Source organism: Dendrobates tinctorius, unplaced genomic scaffold (genome assembly GCF_039654945.1).
Source record: "Dendrobates tinctorius isolate UK_male_01 unplaced genomic scaffold, ASM3965494v1 ptg000049l, whole genome shotgun sequence".
Taxonomy (NCBI): Eukaryota; Metazoa; Chordata; class Amphibia; order Anura; family Dendrobatidae; genus Dendrobates; species Dendrobates tinctorius.
The window spans coordinates 27,401,067-27,426,580 of NW_027361717.1; the positions used below are offsets into that span (position 1 = coordinate 27,401,067).

Sequence of the window (25,514 nt, forward strand, 5' to 3'; positions counted from 1 at the left end):
CGTGCGTGGTACTCCACAATTTTGTTATATGCAAGGAACCCATTTCCATTGAGGACACCTCTGAAGAAACCACCTTGCAAGATTACCATGACATTACCACTAGAAGTTCTGTGACGGTTTCAGTAATGAGGGACAATTTTGCACTATACTTTATGTCACCTCAAGGCAGAGTACACTGGCAGGATGACAGAGTGTGAAAGATTTGTGCCCCAAACTTGTGTACCTTCTGTACCAACAGTATATACCTTTGCCAACCAAAGTTGGCTATCTTATCATGGTCTCTATTTTTAGCTTTAGGCCACAGGTGTGTACCTGGTTGTGTTTTATGCAAAGTATTTCACCTTTTAACAAAAGTTGTGTACATTGTTAGGAAATCACCAACAATAAACACAACTTTTTAGGTGAAATACTTTGCTTCAAACACAACCAGGAACACAACTGTGGCAAAAAGCTAAAATTTACCCACAGTTATATACCTAGTTTTGAATACCATTTCACCTTTTAAATACCCTGTATTTAACCTTTTTCGCCGCAGAAAGAAATTACAGACAACCAGTGTAAAATAATTTAACTTTTATTGAAAAATGTTTTTTTTAGTAAACTTTTTTAAAATTTTAATAAACATGTTTAATAAAAATTTGAAACTATAAAACTGAAACCATAAAACTGGTCATTTTTATTTAAAAACACACATTATAATTCTGTGTAGTGTGTGGTGGAAATACTGCTGTAGGGGCTGCGGGACACTTCGACACTGGGAGTGTGGAGAGAGGACTGGGATCGTTGTGGGGAAGGAACAGTTAGAGGTGAAGGTGTGGAAAAAACTACAGAATGGGTGGACATGTGGGAAGCAGAAGAGGTGGTGGGTGGTGGAGTGGAGGGTTGGGCAGGGACTGTAGGAGCAGATGATGTTGATGGCAAGTTGTATGGGGAAGGAGTTTGGTACGGGGCAGGTTGCTGGAAGTGGGGAGATGTCTGGTACGGGGCAGGTTGCTGGAAGTGGGGAGATGTCTGGTACGAGGCAGGTTGCTGGAAGTGGGGAGATGTCTGGTACGGGGCAGGTTGCTGGAAGTGGGGAGATGTCTGGTACGGGGCAGGTTGCTGGAAGTGGGGAGATGTCTGGTACTGGGGAGGTTGCTGGTACTGGGGAGTTTGCAGGTACTGTGGAGGTTGCTGGTGCTGGTGAGGTGGCTGGTGCTGGGGAGGTGGCTGGTGCTGGGGAGGTGGCTGGTGCTGGGGAGGTGGCTGGTGCTGGGGAGGTGGCTGGTGCTGGGGAGGTGGCTGGTGCTGGGGAGGTGGCTGGTGCTGGGGAGGTGGATGGTGCTGGGGAGGTGGATGGTGCTGGGGAGGTGGATGGTATGTAATAGGAGGGGGAGGATGGAAAGTGGCTGGAGGTGGATGGTATGTAATAGGAGGGGGAGGATGGAAAGTGGCTGGAGGGGGTGTAGATGTAATAGGAGGGGGAGGATGGAAAGTGGCTGGAGGGGGTGTAGATGTAATAGGAGGGGGAGGATGGAAAGTGGCTGGAGGGGGTGCAGGTGGAGGAACTACTGTGGTGGGAGGAGGAGGAGGAGGTTGGGAGGTAACTTGCTGGAGAGCAGCGTGGCATGAATGCATTACATGCATCTGCTGGGCAGGAGAGAGCGTTTCCATGCGCTCCACAACAGACCTGAAAAAGGTGTGGTTTGGCGAAGATCTTGCTTCTGAATGCATGGTTTGCAGAAGTGTCTTCACCTCCAGAATGCTGGAGTTGATCTGCTGATAGCCTGCGGAGATTTGCTCTGACAAGACTTTTAGACAGTTCTGGAAAGATGCATTCAGATGCAAGAACTCTGGCGCATAAGTCTTTTCCTGACCCCTCTGCCGCTGCCGCCCAGTACCCGCAGGTGTACTAGAGGTGGCAGGGGCAGAAGGGTGGGGTAAAGGGAAAGCGATCTCCTCACCAGCAGCTTCATGTAATGTAGGCGGCCACGATGCTCCTGTGCTGGTGGATGGGACAGATGGGTCGAATGTGTGGGAAGGCTGGGAAGGTGCAGATGTACCGGGGCGGTCGAAGTGTCCCTCGGTGCCGGTCTCCTCAGGGATCGCCTCAGAAGGGTCCAATCGTGCAGGCTCCCGAGTGCTGCTCACCGTGCTGTGGAATAAAGAGAAAAAAAAACAATTAAAATACTGACATGGTATGGCCCTGGCTGAAAAAAAAAGTTACATCTAACATTTTTTTTCACATGTGGTGTGTAATATTTACATTCTGGTGAGCATTGTTTCCCGGAGGAACGACAGGGCTTCTGCGTACTTGTACTTGCTCCTGCGTCCTCCAGATCCACTCGGGGCCCGCATCTCTTTATTGAACTCCTTCTTGAAACGATCCCTCACAGACCGCCACCGATTCACAATTCTGTTCCCTGAAACGAGAAAGGAGTGGTTAGTATACAACATCAGTGTTTCCCAAACTCCAGTCCTCATGGTCCCCAGGGGTCATGTTTTCAGGATTTCCATAGTAAATAGAAATCCTGAACACATGATCCGTGGGGACCACGAGGACTGGAGTTCGGGAAACACTGGTTTACATCAAGCAACCGGTACTGTATATACTTACGCTCTGTAATCTGGGCCCGAACATCGAGGTCCTCCCAGCGGCCCACAAGGAGCGAACAGATTTCCTCCCAGAGTCGTCGGGTAACGATCAGGTCAGCGTGGCGGCGGTCAGCCATATTCCAGAGCGGCTCCCTTTCTCTGACAAGATCGATGAGGCGGTCCATATCAATCCCTCCATCCTCAACGTCAGAGTCGGGAGCACGCTGTGAAGGCTGTTAAAGAAAAAGACAAAAATAACATAATTAGCCTCCACAAAAGAAATGAAATAAAAAGTGCAAAAAAACAAAGCAAAAATATTTATACTTACACGCTGGTGACCGCCGCGTTGCTGTCGCCGACGACCCTGGGAGGCACTGCGAGCACCTCTTGGCCAAGCACCAGATTGGGAAGACTAGAGAAGAAAACAAAAAAAGTTATGTCTTTGGATGTAGGCATTTGTTTGCTGTGTGTGGTCTGCAGAACATTGTTTTCTATGTGTCGTGTGTAGTGTGATGTGTTTCTGCGTTTGATGCAAAAAACTTACCAATTGTGAGCCCACTCCAGGTGTCTGTCCACCCCTTCCTTCTTCTTCTGGGAGCTCCTCTTCATCTTGTGATTCCTGTTTTGAAATAAAAGGCCATGAATAGACATATATTACAGAGAAGATGGATTTTGGAAATAAAAACTTACCGTCAAACGCTGACGATGCGAGGGAGGGCTCCCAGAAGATGATGTGCTGTCTTCCTGGTGGCCATACTCCATGCCTGTGGGTGGTGTTGAAGCTGCTGCCATTGCTGCTGCATCTATTGGGCGGCTGTTGAATAAAGAGAAACAAAGGGCCAATGAATATCTTGATATTCAATAGCCCTAGTTTGGAGGAATGGGTTATTTGATAATTACCGTCTCTCCTCTGCTGCTGGCCTCCCCTCCTCAGCATGTTCTATTTGCTGCTCCATTTGGGGTGGTGGTGGTGCGGATGGTGCTGCAGTGGTCTCCTGCCTTCTCCTGCGCCTGGTTGCTGTCTTGGGTGGCATGTTGGGTGTGGCTGTGGGTCCCACTGTCTTGCTTTTATATATGTCTTGTGGGCAGAGCTACTGAGCATGCTCAGACCAAAAAAACCGGATCCGGCCGCCGGATCTGGCTTTCGCCGGATCCGGCGCATTGCGGCGCTCATAGGCTTTCATTGTGTGAAAAAGCCGGACGCGCCGGATCCGGCGTGTCCGGCTTTTTCGCCGGAGACAAAAAACGTTACAGTAGACGTTTTTTCCAGACGCCGGATCGCGACACATTGCGACACATTGCCGGATCCGGCGATAACCGGATGAAATGCATGGCCATCCGGCGCAAATGCAAGTCAATGGGGGGAAACCGGATCCGGCATTGCATTTCGCCGGATCCGGTTTCTGTCAAAAGCGCCGGATCGCGCCTGACGGCGAAAACCTGATGTGTGAAAGAGGCCTATGTCTAGTAAGGGTCTCAGAGCACATCTTTTCTGGAGTGTGCACCATGACAGATCATGCATAACTTAGATAACGTGCTCTTTATATTTGATGGTTTCCATTGTGCGGGCCCCCGCAAGAATGTTCTGCTTTACTTTGTATCTATGTATCCAACATATTACATCTCTCAGTCTAGCTGAATCAGTGGATTTGGGTCGTAGGGACCTATGAGCCCTGTCAAATTCTATGTCTGAGTCACGTGGGACATTCAGTATAGAATTAAAAATGCAACGCAGGGATTCCTCTAACTTGTTTGGTTCCACCGACTCTGGCAGACCTCTGATCCTGATATTATTACGTCTCCCTCTGTTTTCCATATCATCCACCACTTCAGCCAAGCATTCCAGTTTCTGTGAGTGAGAAGCAATTAACTGTGCCTGTGCATGTAATCTCTGAGAGATGGCCTCTGTGTGACGTTCATTATTAGCCACCCTTTCAGAAATCTGCTGTACTTCCTGTCTAATAGCCGCAGTCTCAGCTCTATAAGAGGATTCAAGTCTGGAAACATAATTCTCCATATCCTCCTTTGTGGGGATAGCGCTTATGTGAGCCTTAAGGTCTTCCCATACATTGTGTGCCTGTGTCACATGTCAGGCTCTCTGGCTGCACAGATGTACCTTGAGACAAGTCCCTCAGCATGGGCAGAGAACTGCTGGCTGCCTGTGAATAGGAAGGACGAGACATCCCCCTCTGCCCCTGCATGTTGTCTTTAGAAGCCTGTATGGTGTGAAGCCTCTCCTCCTTATTTGTATGACTCACACTTTCTGCTGATAATGCAGGCTCCTTATCTGTCCTCTCCTCTTCAGAAAGGCAGGAGGACATAAGTACAACTCCAGGGGCTTCCTCCACAATCTTTTCCTCCAGCAACTCAGAACAGCATGGGCCATCGCCATCTTGTGACTCACAAGCTTCTGAGTGGAGCCTGCTGAGCTTCTCAAATACCTGGAAATTCCTGTCGCTGATACCATCGGAGGACGTCTGCTTGATGGGCCGTAGCTTACACGCTTCTTAGCTGACATTTGGTGACAAATAGCACCTCTAATATAGGTCTGCAGTCATCACCCAGGCAGGAGCTGAAGAGCTGCACATCCTCACTCCTCCATAGCCAAGCCACACCCACCCGCTGTTCAACTTTTAACTCATAACTTACTAACAAAAAAAAATTTGGTTACAAAATTGTGCTGATGTAAAGTTGAAATATGGGAAATGTTACTTATTAGGTATTTTGTGTGACAAATTGCTAAATTTTCAAAATTTTCCCCATATTTCTGTTTGGTTTTTTTATCAAATAAACGCAAGTCATATCAAAGAAGTTTAACCACTTTCATGAAGTGCAATAGGAAAACAATCTCAGAATCACCGTGATCCATTGAAGCATTCCTATGCTATAACCTCATAAAGGGACAGTAGTCAGAATTGTAAAAATTGGCACGTCATTAACATGCAAACCACGCTCGGGGGTAAAGGGGTTAAAGATGGCACAATGAAGTTAATAAGGAAAATAACACTACCATCAGTTAAGCATGGTGGATGATCTATAATGCAGTGGGGTTTCTTTGCTGCGTCTGGAACGGGAGGCCTTGGCCGTATCACAGGAAACATGAAATCAGAGAATTATCAAGAGATTATAGAGCGAAATGTCCTACCCAGCATAAGAAAACTTGGTTTGAGTTGAAAATCATGGGTCTTCCAGCAAGACAATGACCCATAGCACACATCCAAAAGTACACAGGAATGGTTGAAAAAGAAAAAATGGACTGTTTTAAAATGACCGACAATGATTCTTAACCTAAATCCCATTGAAAATGTTTGAGGTGAGCTGAAAACTGCCACTAGGAAAAAGAACCCAGCAAATATTCAAGAGCTTGAACAAACTGAAAAGGAAGAGTGGGAGAAAATGCCAGCTGAGAAGTGCAAGAAGCTTATTCGATGTCTACAAGAAACCTTTGGAGGCTGTCATCAATGCCAAAGGGTGTGCAACCAAGTATTAATTAGGGGTGCCTTCATTGCTGCATATGCTGTTTATTCTCTTTCTTCTTTGAAATTGCAACATGTAATTTGAAAAAAGACCACTAATTAAAAAATCCTGAGGATATAACCTTGGTACATTTCCATTTATTTCTGAAGATATTGAGCAGTCTATGTAAAAAATGAAAGGCTCCAATAATGTTGAGCAACACTGTATATAGTGGCATGCAAAAGTTTGTGTTCCTTAATAATAATTACTGTTATTGTGGACAGTTAAGCATGTTGAAGATGAAATGATCTCTATAAGGCCTAAAGTTGGCAGACAGGCACCTGAACAGGGTTACACTTGTATAATAGTTATCTATTTACAAATTGTACCGTTATACCCACAGGTGGCACATGTGGTTCGTGAACCCACTGTGCCGCGGACCAGACTTACCCTGGAGGGGCGTGACTAAGCAGCTACCTTGGTGATCACTGCAGCCTCTAGTCGTGAGGTCAGACTTGTGTGGCAGGTGGTGCTAGCTGTCACTCCAGGACTGCGTCCAGCAAGATCAGCTGACCTCAAGGGTTTAAATAGTTAAATCAAGATTCCTAGACAGGGCAGGATGTCCAGAGTAGTTCAGACTGTGCCAACAGGATGGCCACTTGGGACAGGTACAGACAGGACTGCCACTTGGGATGGATAAAGACTATGTAGTTTCTGGACAGCAGACAGGATCGCAACTTGGGACAGGTACAGAAACACTGGACTCCGGAAAATTGTTCAGGTACCACAAATGCGGCTATGGGGTACAGATACTGCAGATGCCGCTACAGGGTAATGTAGTCTACTCAGGACTACAGGAACAGAACAGGGAATGGTACCACTATAATAGACTGCAGGAACACAGTATTCAGGAATAGCTTTAACAGACTAGGGCCTGGGAACCTGGCAACATACAGTTACACACCAACACAACTAACAGTATAGGGGTTACTCAAGCACCTCCCAATTGGGGATAGTGCCTTATATACAAGACAGCTCCTAGCTGTTGGCTGGGAGACACCTTGCAGATGATTACTTACAAAATGTCTCCCACCTGTCAACTGGGAGCATTTTGCCATGTATGAGCTGCGCCTTTAAGAGCTGCAGAGCGCGCACATGTACGTACCAGGCAGCGCTCAAATAGGAGAGGGAGGCGGCACACGAGAGTGCTGCAGCAGCCGGGGCAGTAAGTCGGCATCCCTGCTTGGTGGGAGGAGGGGAACCATGCGGAGAAGTCGGCAAATGAAATATACCCCTTATCTAAAAACAATTTTCTCAGCTAGATTTAAGGAGGGAGGGCATTCAGGAGGAACAATTTGGGAGTCTTTCCCCTCATACTCACAGAATTTGTGTGTGTACACAGAGGCATAGGAAATGTGTCATCTATTCTTTAACTTTACGCCTTTTAGAGTTCATTTCATCTTCAACTTGCTTAAATCTTCACAGTAATTTTGACCAGGGGTGCCCAAACTTTTACAATGCCAATGCTTATATATATATATATATATATATATATATATATAAAAAAAAATAGTCATTGTTTTTTGTTTTGCTTGTTTTTTTTACAGGATGCGTCATCCTGCAACAATTAAAGCTGGAGATATAGACAACACAGCAATGATGTCCATCGGACGGGACGTAATAATTTGTATACAGCACAGGAAACATGCAAATGGAATTTTTTGGGATATACAGGGAGAGTTAGTAGATAATATGCAGGTTTATGGATTTAGATAAAAGAGTAGTTAACACCTTCCCGAAATGCACCAGTTCAAAAGAAGTTCCTCACAGGCCATCCCTTCCACAAATCTCGGCTCTTTGGAGAACAGCTGGACAAGATTATCTCCAATGCCACGGGAGGAAAGAGTACATCTCTACCCCAACAGAGACCCAAACGTACGCCCTGTCGTACTGTTCCCTTTCGCTCCTTTCAGAGGTTTCCACCACAGAGTAACCCCCGACAGGACAAATCCGATGCGTCAACAAAGGAAAAGGCCCTCCTTTAAACAAACACCGACCTAGCACTCAAGACCTACTCAATGCTGGCCAACCAGGTCAGGCTCCAACAGATTTTCCTCAGCATGATGTGTCACCCCCATCTGGGATGTCTCTCAAGGTGGGCGGTCGTCGCCTTCAGTTCTGGAAATGACTATCCGTAGTAGACGACGCCTGGGTCTGAGACGTCATCTCTTACGGCTACAAGAAAGAGTTTTCTACTATCCCTCCGTTTCGTTTTTTCGAGCCCCGTCCACCAAATACCTCCCTCATTCCGGGCTTCTGCAAAGCTGTCGACTCCCTCCTCAGGGCAGCTTTTCTCAGGTTTTTCTTCAAACCTGTTTGTGGTCACCTAAAAGGACGGTTCAGTTCGTCCCATTCTGGACCTCAAATTACTAAACAAATATGTGCGCCTGCACCATTTCATGATGGATTCCCTTCGATCTGTGGTAGCCTCCATGGAGCCAGAAGAATTCCTCTGCTCGGTGGACATTCAAGATGCCTACCTGCACATGCCTATTTTTCCTCCGCACAGAGATCCCTTCGCTTCGCATTCAGGGCCTTCACTACCAGTTCACGGCACTACCGTTTGGCTTAGCCACAGCTCCCAGAGTTTTTACGAAGATCTTGGCAACAGTGATGGCGATTCTAAGCAGCAGAGGCATCCTCGTCATTCCCTATCTAGACGACATACTTGTTAAGGCCGCAACACCCTCAGCGTTCCAGGAAAATCTATGGATCACCTTAGACACTCTTTTCCATCTGGGATGGATCGTCAACACCGCAAAGTCGTCTCTGATCCCGGTCCAACGTCTTGTTTTCCTGGGAATGCTTTTCAACACCGTCCAAGCAAAGATTTTTCTGCCCAAGGAAGTGTTCATCACGGATACACGGGGTTCGGTCTCTCAGAGGTAGTTCTCCCTGCTCTCTCCGCTTCTGCATGAGGGTGCTAGGCAAGATGGTTGCTTCAATGGAAGCACTCCCTTTTGCTCAATTTCCCACACATCCTTTGCAACTTTTCCTCCTAGCGAGATGGGGACAAGTCGATCCGCTCCCTGGATCACGGTCTCAATATCCCGCAGATAAAACAGTTCCTTGAAATGGTGGGAGAGCTCAGTCGATCCATCTCGGGAGGTCCTTCCTGCCTACCCATTTGTTGGAGGGTAGTCACAACGAACACGTCTTCTCAGCTGGGGAGCAGGGTTGGAAGGTTTGATTGTCCAGGGTCGATGGTCAGCTCAGGAGTCATCCCTCCCGATCAACATCCTGGAACTTCGAGCGATATTCCTCGCCCTGCTACACTGGCAGGAACTTCTTCATGGATGTCTGATTCGAGTCCACTCCGACGCCACGGCGGTGGCGTATGTCAACCATCAAGGGGGAACTAAAAGTTTGGCAGTGATGTCAGAGGTCGCTCGGATCCTGTCTTGGGCCGAGCAGAATGTTCCAGCAACTTCTGCGGTGCACATACGAGGAGTCGAAAACTGGGCGGCACACATTCGAGAGGGTCTTGCCGCAAGTGAATGGTCACTGAATCTGTCAGTCTTTTGCAGGATCTGTCTCAGATGGGGGACTCCGGATGTCGACCTCATGGCATCCAGACTCAACCACAAGGTTCCTCATTTTGTGTCCAGTTCTCGCTACCCGCTAGCGGATCGGGTCCTATGCACTAGTGCTGCCCTGTGCACAGTTCTCCCTCCCATACCTATTGCCACCTCTACCGTTGATTCCCATGGTAATAAAAAAGATAAAAGCGGAGCAAATTCCCATCATCATCGCCCCAGATTGGTCATGAAGACCCTGGTATGCAGAGTTGGTAAACCTCCTAGCGGACACGCCGTGGAAACTTCCGGATCTCCTGGACCTTTGTCGCAGGGGCCCCTCTTCCATCAGAGTCCTCAGTCGCCCAATTTAACAGCATGGCAGTTTTGAAGTCGGCTGGGTTCTCCGATCAGGTCGTCCAGACCATGATTAAAACTAGGAAGCCTTCATCTTCTCACATCTATCACCGCACATGGAAGGAATTTTTTTGCTGGTGTTAGACCCACCAGATCGCTCCAATGGCTTTTCACCTCCCATCCATTTTGTCCTTTCTGCAGTCCGGTCGGGAGTCCGGACTGTCCCTTAGTTCTATTAAGGGACAAGTTTCGGCTCTGTCCATTCTGTTCCGAAGGAACTTGGCCAATCGCCGACAGCTCAAAACATTCATCCAGAGAGTTGCTCATTCTGCTCCCCCTACCAGCCCCCAGTGTATCCCTGGGATCTTAATTTGGTACTCAACATCTTACAGGACTCTCATTTTGAACCACTGCGTGAGGTCTCTTCCACATTCCTTTCCTGGTCGCGATTACTTCAATTAGACGGGTTTAAGAGCTAGCAGCACTCTTGTTGCTCTCGTTACCTGTTTTTTCACCAGGCAAGGTGGTTCTACGTCCGTTTCCATCCTTTCTTCCAAAGGTGGTTTCCGGTTTTCACCTTAATGTGGTAATTGTACTTCGTCTCCCTCTCACCCCAGAGAGCTGTCACTCCACAAACTGGATTTGGAGCATTTATCTGTCGAGGACTGAGCCTTTCCAGTGCTCAGACACTCTGTTCATCACCCTGGAGGGTCCACAAAAGGGTCTCCCTGCATCCAGGTCTACCATTGCTCGATGGATCCATTCCACCGTTCCGGAGGCTTACCGTCTAAGAAGTAGAGCAGCCATTGAGGATCACTGCACATTCCACGCGTTCAGTGGGGGCCTCCAGGGCAGTTCGCCATCAAGTGTCAGCCTCGCAGCTCTGAAAAGCTGCTACTTGGGCTTCCATTCCTACTTTTACCAAGTTCTACAGGATTCACACTCATGCTTCATCGGATGAGAACCTTGGTAGAAAGGTCCTGCAAGCAGCAGTGGCCTGAGCTCTGATCTGAGGGTATTATACTTCTTCCTACCCTTGGGATTACTTTAGGACATCCCATGGTTTCCTGTGGCCCTCAATGAAGCGAGAGAGAAAACAAGATTTTGGGTACTCACAGTAAAATCTTTTTCTCGGAGCCTTCATTGGGGGGGACACAGCACCCGCCCTTGTTTACTGTAGTAGCAGGTTCTGTTCTTATCTGTTACATTTGTGTTATGTTCTTTACTTCTACTGCTTTTCTCACTAACTGACTGGCTTTCTGCCAGTTGGTGAATATACTGCTGGGGAGGAGTTAACCCTTTTTTTGCCGTGTCAACATCCTAATAGCAGCAGCAAACAACCATGGTTTCCTGTGCCCCCCCAATGAAGGCTCCGAGAAAAAGATTTTATGGCGCGTACCCAAAATCTTGCTTTTGCCCACTCGAAAATTAGTTTGTAAACTGGCTTGAAATAACATAGGATTACTGTATGTAAAAGATGATGCTAAAAACGCATTGCACATGGATGCTAGGCGAGAGAGAAAAAGCAGAAAAAAAAAATGACACTAACTTTTCTGGCCGAGAATCTCAGCCACTTTATATATGGAGATAAAAAGAAATGTAATGCCAGCTAACCATTGGAGTAAACAGGGATCCAGCGTGCACGGAACCACGAGCCGACCACTCGTGTTAGCAGTGTAGAAAAGAGGAAAAGTTCCAGCTTCTGGTAAAACTTGAAATAAGCTTCAATACAATAAAGATTACATTTCAAATTTTACCAGAAGCTGGAACTTACCCTCTTTTTCCTACATTTTATATATTATGAGATAACACTGAATGTGTTGGGGGAACACTCACTTGGCAGCGGGATTAAGACACACAAACAATTTTCCACTTAAGGCCGGGGTCAGACTTGCGAGAAACTCAAGAGTCTTGCACGTCAATACCCAGCACTGCCGCCGACACTCGGATCGGAGCGTTCAGCTGCATAGAAATCCATGCAGCTGAACGCTCCACTCTGAGTGACGACGGCAGTGCCGGGAGTGTCTCACAAGTCTGACCCCGGCCTAACAGACCATCCGGTTTATTTAGACAGCATAAAGTACAGTCTAATACATCAAAGAAACATGTTGCGACCACCAGTCTGTTCCAATAGCAGATACAACTGTCTGCCTTTCATACAACCCCCTTGTCCGAGGTTACCTTCCAGGAGCTCCGCTCCACAAGCTGACTTCTTGTTAGCCCTGACTTCCAGGGAAAATTCCTTACTGGGATTACTGACCCATACTATGACTCGAACAGCTCCAACCTGTCAGTACCAGACCCTCTGAAGACCGGTAGCTTTCCCCTACTCAGATAGCAGTCACGGACTCTGCAGGCACATGTCCTCCTCCATGTGCTTTCCAGGAAAACCAGTCCTCTTCCAGGACCTTCCAACACAGAGACCATGTGACCAAACAACAGTCTCATTATATCCCATGAGACACACCCATTGATGAGGGGGCTCGGCTAACCACCTACCTTCCATAAACTAAATAAGGCTCGTGGAACCTACAGGTCCCAGAGAAATCTTCCAGGCTTACAGCGCAGAGGGCCTCTGCAACATACTGGACATTCACAATAAAGCTGGTCACTGACTCACAATATGCAGATGGGACTATACGCCAACTCTAACAATTCAGACCCAAAGGACTGAAAACAGGTAGCTCTCATTCTATGTAAACAGCAGACCACCCAGTAGTAAGGCTAGGTTCACATTAGCGTTTGAGTCCGCAGCGTATCATCCGCATGCACAAACGCATGCAAATCGCATGTTTAAGCGTTTTTATGCGCATCACCTTAAGCATGATGGAAAAAAACCGCTGCGTGTGCATGCGTTTGCATTGTTTATGCTAATGCGTTCGATATGATATCAGACAAAAATGGGAATGTCTCATGGGATTTCTATTTACATTTTGAACGCATGCGTACGCATGTCCTTGCATACCAATGCGTTCCCATAGACAGTAATGCATTTTTTGACGCATTCATCCGCATGCCTGCACATATTTGATGGATTTTTGACACCTCAAAAAATGCAACATTTTGTGTTCGCCACACCCCACCACGAAACGACGCATGCGTACGCAAAAGCATGCAAACGCATGTCCCTGCGCAAACCATGTTAAATATATGTACGCATGTCGCATACGGATCTAGGCGGATCAAACGCTGCACTCACAGACGCAAATGTGAAACCAGCCTAATCTGGAAACATTCAGCCACAATGATACAAAATTGTATTTATTTGTAAATGAAAACAAAATTAACAAATTTATATATTTTAACTGACATGGGGGTAATAACAGAATTCTGCTTTTTTCATTTATCACAGTATTTTAACACTGATGAAAAAAATAGTGTCACTTGTAGGAGAACAGAAAAATACCTGGAGAGGACTGATCTGTGTTTCTGACTAAAATGAAAAATAATAATTTGGAAACACTTGTATGATGAATGAATGACGGAGCATTCGTATAAGATATCTAAACAGCTCAATGAAAATATGACTGACAGAAGTGTGGAATCCATGGTTATACAAGACTTCTGGTATGATGGTGACTCACTCTCCAGAGCTGAAATCTCCCATCCTACGTCCATCATAGTCATTACGCAACTTATAGAAAAGAGCGGGAAAGTGGAGAAAGTATTAAGTTTCAGGACCTAAAGTAATTTAGTTATGTACTCATACTGCAAATCTGACCAACATCTTACAACAAGATCTGCAGAATATTGCAGATGTGCTGCTCTGCCTGGAAATTTTTAATTACAGTTGCAGAAACGCCATTCACATGTTTGGGAAGCTGTCCCCATCGCCTTCATAGATAGCGCCACTCTTACCCATAGGCCAGGTCTTATATTGCAGATCATCCGCATTTAAGTGAATGCAGCTACGATGTAATACCACACAGGCCGCGGACATGAGAAACGCTTTGTCTGGAAATAATCACCACAAAAAATCTTTTCTTATTGGCAGATGATGTTTCCAAGAGATCATACTCCACTATATTAACAAACTAACAGCAAACATGGCCTAATAAATAACTAGTAGTGATGAGAGCACGTGCTCGGATAAAGTGTTATCCGACCATGCTCGGGTGCTAATAGAGCATCTTCGGAGTGCTCGAAGACCATGATCTAGTCGCCGGGGCTGCAGGTCTCGTTGCTGTTCGTCAGCTGCAACACATGCAAGGATTGTCAGTTTATTAGGCAATCCCTGCATGTGTTGCGGCTGTCGAACAGCCAGGAGACATGCAGCCACGGCGACTAGATCATGGTCCTCGAGCACGAGGAAAATGCTCTATTAGCACCCGTGCATGCTCGGACAACACCTTATCAGATCACTCACTCTCATCACTAATGACTAGTTGGGCAAAAAGCGAGTATACAGTGGGGCAAAAAGCGAGTACACATCATTGTTCAGCAATTGTCCACTGCACTAGAAGGTGTAGAGACCAAGGTTAGATTATTTCTTAGAGCTAATCTAGTCGCTCATACAAAGGATCTCTGCACGAATAACAAATTAGCAACTGTGGATTCCTAGTACAGGACATACAAACCCAAGTCATTGTAATATTAAAGAGAGACCACAGCCCTCAGCAGAAGCTCCAGAGAACATAGGATTTAGTAAGCGAGATCTTAAAATTTAGCATTTGGCCTCAAAGCTGAGTGCCAGCTAACAAGGTTTTCTGTGTCGCCATGCCGTGGTGCACAATACCTCCAAGTGAGAGCAGAACTGTAAAATGGCGCTCAATGGCATGTGTCTTTTTTTTGTTTGTACTGAAACAGAAAAAAAAAACCTTAATGGGGCCATCTTATCTCAGAAAACTATGGGATTGTGAACTGAGCTGCCTGAGCTTAATATTATTCCTCTTGAATCAGTCACGATATTGGTTATAGAAAGTGTTATGTGCCCTTGAATGAAGATTACAATTAGGCCAATTCGAGAAAAGCAGAAATCGCTGTATTACAGGCTCGACCACAAGTCCAATGACCCAAAACCAACATCTTTATAGAGCTCTATGAGGCTGTCACAGTTCCTTAGACCCACATTCCAGCTGGGAAAGGTAAGGAGCTAACTTTGAGAAATGTGAATAGGAAAGAGTTTTTAATCCAGTCCAGACATTGACAGTTCAGCGACAGGAACTTTATATAAAACCACACTGCCGACAAATGTTATAAACATATTGAAGTAAATGAATATCAATGGTTTCTATTCAATTGCAAAAAAAACAAAAATAGGTTTTTATGAGTGCGTCCCACTAGGTTACTCTGCACAGCAAAGAAAAAAAAGGATAAGGAATGTCTCATTTCAAGTGTGATGACTATATAGCAACTTTAGGGATGCATAGAGTTGTGCAACTTCAGTAGGGGGTGTATATTGAAAACATGGCTGCCTCCCTCCAGACCTGATCACTGCTATTTAAAAGGAATCTGTCACCAGATTTTGCTCCCTCATCTGAAAGCAGCATGATGTACGGTCAGAGACCCGGATTGAAAAGATATGTCACTTCGGTTACTGGGTGCAGCAGTTGTGATACTCAGTTTTTAGATGTAGCTGAGCTCAAAGCTGCCCCAATCCACTCCACAGATTTATGAGCATATTGTATAGTGAAAGTAAGCTGCTAATCAATGCTGGGAGCTGAGAAGGACCAGGGCTCACATGGGCAGCAGATGATAATCTCCTGCTGATAAAATACTCATGGTTTTGAAACAGAACACAGCCTAATAAGCGACACATTACTGAAATCAGTGTCTCAGCCCCTACCTCAATCTGCCCTCGGACTACATAGCACAAATCTGCTGACAGATTCCCTTTAAGCTTCTCTTTGTCCATTAGGGTTGTGTCTGGTATTGCAGCTCTGCAACATTCGACTAACTCCTCAAAAGCGCCGCAAAATATGATTGCACCAAATTAATTCAGCTTTATTCTGATCTGATGAATAAACTGCAGTCCCTTTCAGTTTAATGTGAGACTTGAACAGTTTGTCTAATTTGTAAGTTACGAACTCTCTCAATAGAGAGATACACTTACAATGGAGCGCGCGAGAATTAAATGCATGTCCCCGTATAGATGTAGCCTAATGGTAGAACAGTTTGTTATTTTATTTTGGTTTTCAGGTGTTTCTTTAACGGTAAAGTTCGCATTTTTTTCAATAATGTCAGATTACAGATATTTTACTGTATGAACACATTCTCTATCGTTGTGATATTATTATTGTCAACACCCAATGTGTTTTACGATAAAAAATAAAAAAAGGCATGGTGTAAATATTTTACATAAAAAACACCCATTTTATCCCGCCCCTATCAACCAAGAAAACTAGGGGCATGGGTGGGACAGATAGTGCAATCTGAGGCTGCCTCCAGTATTACTGGCATGTGATAGCGCTCAGAGACAAATGGACAATCCACAATTGGTCAGTTTGAGAATCCACATATCAAATATGTAAAACCAGGTCTTATATGAAACATAACATGCTCGGATGTTGCTGCAAAGCAAAAAGAGGAAAAAAATATAAGATGCAATAAATAATCGTCACTGATGAAATTAACATGAAGTTCCATAAGAACTTATCAATTATTCAACATATGAAAAAAAAAAAATAAAAAAAAAAAAATACAAAATTGGCTGTGACCTTCCAAAAATAAAAAAATAGTTGGGAGCTGCTGACATCAGAAGAGGCAGATTTTTCCGGTACAGTTGAAGAACAGTTTGCGAATTGCAGGAACTGCCTTTATGGTTCCTTCATAACCATAGAACAGGAGGCCTCTCCAAAACATAGTACGTCAATGATATTTGCCATTCCCAAAAATATGTAATAAGAATGAGACAAAACTAACAAATGGCAGAAAAAAAAGTCTTATGAGGAGTGACAAAGTAAAAGAAGGTGAACAGGGAGGAAAAAAAAAATATATATACAGGAAGTTGGTCAATTTCTTTCTTGCACAAACACAGTCTCTTGAGGACACAAGCCGGCATCTTGTAATGTGATATCATAGTCCAAGTGTGATAACTTCCGTCGTGGAAAGTTTGTTAGGAGCTCAAACCTCTCATTTGGATATCCTTTCTGCTGTACATGCTTAACCAGAGCCTGCGAGATAAAATGGGAGACAAGCTCAAGTGAAAAGACACGAAGGATCACCAAAACATCTGTCTATGCAACCTAAATCGTCACGTCCCCAAGAGGTAGAGACCGAAGCGACATTTCAATCAGTCAGGTTAGCCACCAAATCAACCAGGTTTACAGGATCCCTGTGAAGTTTGGGCTCTAATTTTAACAAAAGCAAAATAAAAAACAATATATAGACTTTGACTGCAATGCATACTCCATATAGTATTATCATACATGAGCTTGTGACCTCAAAAGAGGCACCATTAGACATTATGAGAACCATCCATGGGCACAACACCTGCTGATTTTACACAGCCCGGCACGTATCAGCAGACATGACATCCAGTGGCATAGTATGGGCAGGTAACACTCGGGGCAAGACAAGAATTTTGCACCCATGCCATGTTGGCACGCCAAGTCCCTTCCACCAGTCTAATAATGAACCCGTTTTATCTCCCAAGCACAGGGATTGTACTTTGAGGAAAGTACTGCTATAATTACAGTTTGCACTTCATTATTTTCTACCTTTTCTTGAATGCTGACATACATTTAAAAAAAAATTATACATTGCTGTGTGTCCTAGCTTGGTCTGAAGTGAGCGGATAGAAGTGGAGCTGGGGGAATGCTTAGTGTAGCCTTTGCATAGGCAGCAGTCAAGATAAGTGTTTGCCTTTTTTTATTTTTTTTTTATAAGAAAGGTAATGACTGACGACATAACTCATTTCATCAAACTAAGAGATTTTGGTCACTGCCTATGCGGAGCACAGCAGTTGATGACACGCGTCTTTTGACTGCCGAGATCTGTATAGGATCCTGAAGCACCGACCGATATGTCAAAATAGTGCCTAACTGCTGCAGTTGGTGCACAGGGTCAAATTTTGCACCTCCAAAGTATTTGATACCCAGGGCAACTGCCTGTGTTTTTCACCCGGGCTACTGATGTCACCATCAGCCTTGCTCATATACATACCATCAACTTGGCCTTTTCTGGTAGCGAGATCTGCTCCCTTTTACCATCTGGGTATCGCAGCATGAGTTTCGCTTTGGGACCTGAAAGATTATAAAAAAAAACACAGGAAATAAATGCCCTGATGAAATTTTACAGTTTAGTAATCATCTCTAATGCATTAGTGGACAGCAGTTACCCTTGTGTAGCTGGGAACTACAGCCCTAACGCTATGCCTGCTCACCATAAGTGTAAAGCTCTATTCACATTGCATTTGGGAAAATCTATTTAACGCATATATATCAGCATACACAGACATGTATCTCCCAGGAATAGATTGGTGAACATCACCCATAGATTAAGATGGTATAAGAAAAAAAAACCAAAATGATAATTGTACATTGAGCAGAATGTGTTTTTTTGCCTCATACTAGAGGCCACATGCTGGTGGGTGCTAAAGGGACAGGAATCTAAAACTACATTTAGGCTATGGACATATTTGACATGCGCAGGGCCACAGAGATCATATACATGGAAGAACATTGTCTGCTAGCTACAGATTTCTATTTAAACAAAATTTTACACGAGGGAGCGCGAGGCAGAGGCAGCGCTAGGCAGAGGGTGCGCCAGGCAGAAGGAATCGTGGAGCATGCAAACTGCGATGAAATTCAATTAATCACGCAGTGTTACCCATGGAAACTAGAAAACAATACTAAATTTCTGCAGGCATGCATAATATGGTGCTGTACAAACCGTTACTTGTATCCGGACAAACTTCAGAAGATTCATCATTCCCAAAATTGTCTTTTATATCTTCGGATTCTGTGGGAGGATTTTCAGGTAGTAACTGGTGGTTCGAAGAATCGTCTTCTCCTATAACTGGCTCTAGAGGACATAAATCACTTTTCCTGTGATTGATGGTTTTAGTTGTGGCCTTCCTAGATTTATTGCTGGATGTCCCCTGTTCTGGCAATGACTCGGGCAGACGCTCCTCCTCATCTTCATGATCTGATCCACAGACTGAGATAAACTCTTCACTGCCAGAATACAGCTCCGTGTCGGACTCCTCCTCATAGCGAGTGGCTTGTTTACTTGCTGAAGAGTCAAAATGGGTTTCTTGCAGGGAGGCACGTATTGCCGCTTCTAACTGACTGTCCTCACTTGCATCGATGAGGCTCTCCTGGAGGACAGTAAGACCACTAATGCAAATTAGAAGAGTACGATTAAAGAAACAAGGCCCATAGTACTCAAATACAACATACATAGAAGGTGTCAAAGACTTCAGCATTTTAGAGAGAAAAAACAACAGCTAATTGTAGTCTAGCCCCTTGTCAATCATCGACTGGGCAAGACGCATCTATATAAAAATGTGCATCATGACTATTCGCTGTGACTCACAGAGCCGTCTCAAATGGGTCTACCCCTCTTTAACATCAATAAGCCCTAAGATAAATCTAGCGAAAAAAAGAATCTAGTCTAAAAAGAACAGAAGCGGCTTTATACTTACAGAACGCAACCGTTTCTTGGGAGGGCTGCTGGAAAGTCCATCAAGCTGACCGTGCTCTGCCAAAAATCCCATAACTTGTTCCAAAAATGAATTAACATCTAACTTGTGCCATTCAACCATCTTTTGGCCTTTTGGACAGAGGCAAGAAAAAACAAATCAGCAAAGAGTCAGACAGCTTAAAAGGAATCGAGAAAAAGAGCAAGCTCAACATAAGTGTCAGTCACCTGTACGAGGGTCCAATATGGAGACATATGGGAAGTCGGATAACTTGTAAAATTGTATGTATCTCTGCCCCTCTTCACTGTCATGGTAAACCTGTGAAAACAGAACATTTGCAGGGATGACTTGTTGGTAATCGGGTTGACACACTGAATTACTTGAAAGGCTCATTAACAACTTTCTGTACAGACTATAGGAAAGGCATAAAATCCTATATAAAAAAAAAAAAAAGAAAAATATATATACATACATGCAACATGGCTACTATTGGTTGCATTTCATGCAGTCAACAAATGCTCCGAGATCCATGTATTTATTTAAGATATCAATGTGAGATTGATGGGGGCCTGACACCTGACACCCTGGTTGACTGTTTTCTAAATTAGCTAAACTTCATAAATAATAAATCTGCTTTCAGGTCGTTCATTTCACAAACCCAGTGTGTAACTCAAGAATCCAGATGGCTTCCCAGGCCATACGTTTTTTATACTAGTCACCAACTTGTGTGGGGACTTTAACTTGTTCAACACCAATTACGGTATTTTTTGGATTATAAGATGCACTTTTTTCCTCCAAAAATGTGGAGGAAAATGGGGGGTGCATCTTATAGTCCAGATGTACCAGCTCTCTGGCTGTAGTTGGGAGGTGGGGGAGCAGCATCGGCAGAGCAGCGGGTCACAGAGGCAGGAGCTGGCTGCTGCGGCTATCTCCTGTACCCGCTGCTAAAGAGAGATGAATATTCACTGCATTCCACGCCCATGGGCGTGGAGGTCAATGAAAATTCATTTCTCTTTAATATCTTGGTATGATTGGCCTCCCAACCCCGGTCCTGGTATGCATGGCTGTTATGAATAGGTCACCGAGGAGGATGGCAGGAATAGGCTAGGCCACCAGGAAACCAGAAAGGTTGGTTACTTACCGTGTGAAGGGTTAAAACTAAAATCAAAGCTGAAGGTTTTATTTCTCCTTTCTCTGAAGGTTTCATTTCTCCATTTTTGTTGCTTTAAGATACATTTTTGTAATTGGGATAAAAGTTCAGGCTGTTATGAAACCAGACTGTTCCTCATCAGGTGCAAGATAAGGGACCCGGGGGTGTATTACTTTGAAGACTATGCCATTATACTACTTTCTATGCTCTGTAGATACGGACATATATGTAGTTTCCGGTTTTCTTGCAATATTATTGGCTTATAAAGTGAAATGATGCTATTGGTAGATGAGAACTTTGCATAATTAAGCAAAATATTATAAAAGTAGTGACTAAAATAAACGGGTTTAGCGATCTCCTTGGATCGTCCCATAGAGAGACACGTCTCAGTTTGGTCATTTGAGTTGCTAGCAACACTGTGGAATGATTTGGAAATCACTGGATCAACCGTGAAGGGTTAATTTAATCCTCTCCCTATCAGCTGGCGCCCAACGTGGGGCCCCCGAATAGGGACGCCTCTGCCCCCGGAGGACAACAAGACAAAGGACCCTCGGACTGGACACAGGTGCTGGAAAATTGGGACTGATCATTCCCCACGACAACCACGGTAAGTTGGCAGTTATACTGTTTAGACTGGCCGTTTTGGTGTGGTTTTCCTGTGCTTGTTTCTGCAAAGAGGATCTGAGGTTTGTCCCCGATGGTGGGGTAATTCTTGGGTGGAATCATATAGAGGTGCAGTCCCGTTGGGGGCCCAGTGTTCGAACCATACCTCATAAGGGACGGACACCCCAGATTGACCAGTGATTGTGACTCTCTTTATAGTCAAAATATCCTGAAATCCTGATCACTGTTAGTATCGGGCGTGGTGAGGTGAACGAAGATTGGGTAGGATATGTAACTCAGGAATATATATATATCCAGAGGAGTCCGGAGGGATAGTCTGAGACGCCCTCCTCCTTTCACCGAGTACCGCGTTGAATTTTGGGCTTCCCAGAAGGGGATTGACCCTGTGGAACAGATGGAATGGCCGCTCCAGATCTGTGCACAACTGAAGGATATTTAGCTCTAAAGGAGAGAATTATGTTTCCGTGGAAGAAAAAGAAAAGTTTGGAATGGTGTGAAGGATCGGATACTGTTGGTCTTATGATTCAAAGACGAGGAAAGAAATCTGTCAGGAATGCAGAAAAAATATTTTCGATTCTGGGATTTCCTAAGGGCGGGAGGCTACAGCCTACGCTATGGGACAAAGGTATTAGGAAGAACAAAGGGAGGTTGACTGATGGTGGAATGCTTAAAGGCGCTGAGGAATTCCGTGGCTTGGCACATTAATTGTATAATGAAGGTAATGTGGAAATTGAAGAGCAAGTGAATTCTGAAAAAGGAAAACTGTCTACCACTGTGAAAAAGACTAGAAGTTTTGTGGTACAAGGAATTGAGAATGTGATTAAAAGAAGAAACTGAGATCGAGACTAATGTGTCAGGCAGACAAACAGTTAAAAGTGATGATTTGAAACAAGAGGTCTCCCTGCTAGATAAGGTCCCTTCCCAGGAAATCAAGCCTCTCCTCCCGACTGTAAGCTCTGTGCCCTTTAACCCTAAGGCACCAATATATCCTGGACTACCAAAGCAGCCCCCACCCTATGATCCTGCCGGGTGGATTTGTGCTGTATGCGGAGTTACTAATCCTCAGTGGAGAGAGGTCTGTTACAATTGTGCAAGAGACCGGGAGTAGCAGCCCCCACCTTGCCTTTGTTAAACGCTGATGGTACCTACTATCATCCGCCGCCAGCCTCAGTCCCGGCTATGCCTAATATTGCTAGTGGTTATGAATATCCACCCCCTCCTACTTTAGTCACTCGGTCAGAGACAGGATACTCAGAGGAGATAGAAGATTTCCAGGAAATGTATTCCAATGTTATTCCTGGACCCCACTGTTATCATGTGATCTTTAGGATAGGGACAGGGGATCTCACGAAGCAGCATGTTGGGGCCATAGTAAATGCCGCGAATAATCAACTTCGCCATGCTGGAGGACTGGCCGCAAAAATTTTACAGAAAGGCGGACCCATGATACAGGAAGAATCTGATTCGTAAATACAAATGTATGGCCAGGTAGAAACAGGACAGGTCGCAGCAACCAGAGCAGGACAGCTGCCGTGTCAATATGTAATACATGCAGTGGGACCACGATATGATCCTATCAATATTCCTAGGTCCCAACAATTGCTTACTGAGGCTGTCCAGAACGCAATCCTGTATGCCTCCTCTGTCCCCCCCGGTACGATGCCTCAACGTACAGTGGCTATACCATTAATCTCTGCCGGTATTTTACAATATCCCAGGAAGGATGCCGCCATGTGTGGTGCTAATAAAAATATGGATATCTTATAGCCTACATATTGTAATATATTGTTTATATGCTTTGATATGGTGTGGTCACTAGACCAAGGGTGGAATGTATTGCAAATATGAAATATGGTTGTTTGAATCCAAACACTATATATTGCAATATACTATGGTGTAATATCATTAATGCTGAACTTTGATACTGAGCCACAAAGCGTTTGCTCTGTGTTAATACCATAAGAAAAGGTTAATTGTTCTATGGTCTTTGAAGCTGTGTTTCAATGATTCATTATCCTGATTTGCACACAAGTGACCACTGTGATATTTGCTTTGACAAACAGTGATACTGAATACTCACTTTTCTATACCCTGCCAATTGGGTTAAAGGAATTGGGGGGTGGTTGATGGGAGTTCTACAAGGAGCTTTCCAACTAATTCTGTGTGGTATTCTAATTTATATATAGGGGTAAGAGTTGTGTGGTGTATTCTTACACATGTGCTAGAAAATATTACAAAGACAACAAGAAAAATAACTGTACAGATAATGAATATTTATGCTGCTTGAACAAGGAAGTCTTGTGTTCAATAATAGTATGATGCTCGGAGACAAGGGAGACCAAAATGTTTTGATGGTCTCATGTAGCAATGGTCATGCATGACATCAATAATCAAGGACCGATTGTGATACAAATGAGACAAGTATGAGAGTGTGCCTGGGTTACGATAGGTATCCAGCTTTCAGAATAGGTGATTATGGAAGTCATGCTGCCCATATGCTACCATCTTAGAGCATTATGCTATGATCATGAAGAGTTAACTGTGACAAGCAACATATGGGGGGACTTTGAACAGTGACAAACAACCTTGAAGCATTGTGCTATTGTTGGAGGACATGCCAGTGGCAAACCGATCTTGGGTAGTAATCAGTAGCAAACAACCTTGAAACATTGTGTTATTGTTAGAAAACAACCTATTGCGCAATGGCAAGATACTGATGATTCAGCCTAAACATACTGCACAGATGTAATAGGGGAGGATGTGGGAGTTGTGTATAAAAAAGGGGACCCGGTTCAGCGAGGTAGGGACATTTCCAGAAGGTATTGTGGACGCACGGTTTCTGTGATGACAAGACCAGAGTATTTCCTTCTCGCTGACAACGTGGTCCCTCCAGTGGAGAAGTGATGTTACAATACTTGGGACATTTCCATAAGGTATCGTGGATGCACGGTTTCTGTGATGACAAGACCAGAGTATTTCCTTCTCGCTGACACTGTGGTCCCTCCAGTGGAGAAGTGATGTTACAATACTTGGTAATGTATTGATGCTTATTTCTCTATGTATGTATTCATATTAATTGCATGATTCACATGAAATGAATTAACAAAACAGGGTAATATATCTGGCATTCCATAATTCAGCATTATCCTGATGCAATCTTAATAAATTGTTACATTATTGTTTTACCATAAAACTGTATTCAGTGTGCCTAATTTGCATATTAGTGAGCGTTACGTAAGTAAGGGCGTACCCGCCCTGTCACTTTGATGTGGTAAAACACCATGGTCATAGTATCAGCAATAGAGCGGTGTATACAGGAAAACCCCATAAAATTGGAAGAGGTCCGATTTGTCCTCGACAGCCGCCTAACGGCACATGAGGCAATACAATCTCTAACTGTAACAGAGCCTCCTGCCCCGCTCCCACAGCAGATACCTCTTGTGCCCGTACTACCGCATCCTCCTCCTCTTCCTGCCCCCGAGTCAGTAATATCCGAATTTGAAGATGATAATGTGGAAACCACTCCTGACAGGTCAAAGTATACTCCCTTCACCCCATCCCAAATAGGCACTCTTTGCAATCAATTACCCGACCCAGAGACTTCCCCCCATGGCTTTCTACAGGCAAATGGCAGCAAACCAAGAGATTTATTCCACTCCCCGAAGACATCTATTACTAATAATAATAATAATAATAATCATTTTTTTTTTATATAGCGCTAACATATTCCGCAGCGCTTTACAATTTGCACATATTATCATCACTGTCCCCGGTGGGGCTCACAATCTAAATTCCCTATCAGTATGTCTTTAGAATGTGGAAGGAAACCGGAGTACCCGGAGGAAACCCACGCAAACACGGGGAGAACATACAAACTCCTTGCAGATGTTGTCCTTGGTGGGATTCGAACCCAGGACCCCAGCGCTGCAAGGCTGCAGCGCTAACCACTGAGCCACCGTGCCGCCCCACATACTTCGAGTAAAAGCTGGGGAGGGGTATTTTCCAATTATTGAGGGTGGCATAATGTATGATGTGAACATGGATGGGGGAACCTATGAGAGTGGTGTTGATTTCTGCAATGCTTTAAAGGTTTGGGTACAAAATAGACTAGCAGACCAAGCTACCTCTCTCACAGAGGTCACACAGGACAAGGGGGAGACTGCCGAGAAGTTCTATGGGCGTCTTAAGGTAGTAT

At 44.6% G+C, this 25,514-nt stretch overlaps 1 protein-coding gene across 1 annotated transcript in view; it reads right to left on the minus strand.

Moving 5' to 3' along the window:
- Positions 1-16,054: 16,054 nt before the first annotated feature.
- UBXN7 (UBX domain protein 7) overlaps positions 16,055-25,514 on the minus strand; it is an 82,036-nt gene continuing 72,576 nt past the window's right edge. The window contains exons 7-11 of the mRNA XM_073576591.1: positions 19,773-19,863; positions 19,549-19,676; positions 18,795-19,221; positions 18,066-18,145; positions 16,055-17,074 (exon numbers count right to left, since the gene is read on the minus strand). Of these exons, the coding sequence (XP_073432692.1) occupies positions 16,913-17,074; positions 18,066-18,145; positions 18,795-19,221; positions 19,549-19,676; positions 19,773-19,863 (888 nt within the window). The 3' untranslated portion in view covers positions 16,055-16,912. The remainder of the gene's footprint in view (positions 17,075-18,065; positions 18,146-18,794; positions 19,222-19,548; positions 19,677-19,772; positions 19,864-25,514) is intronic.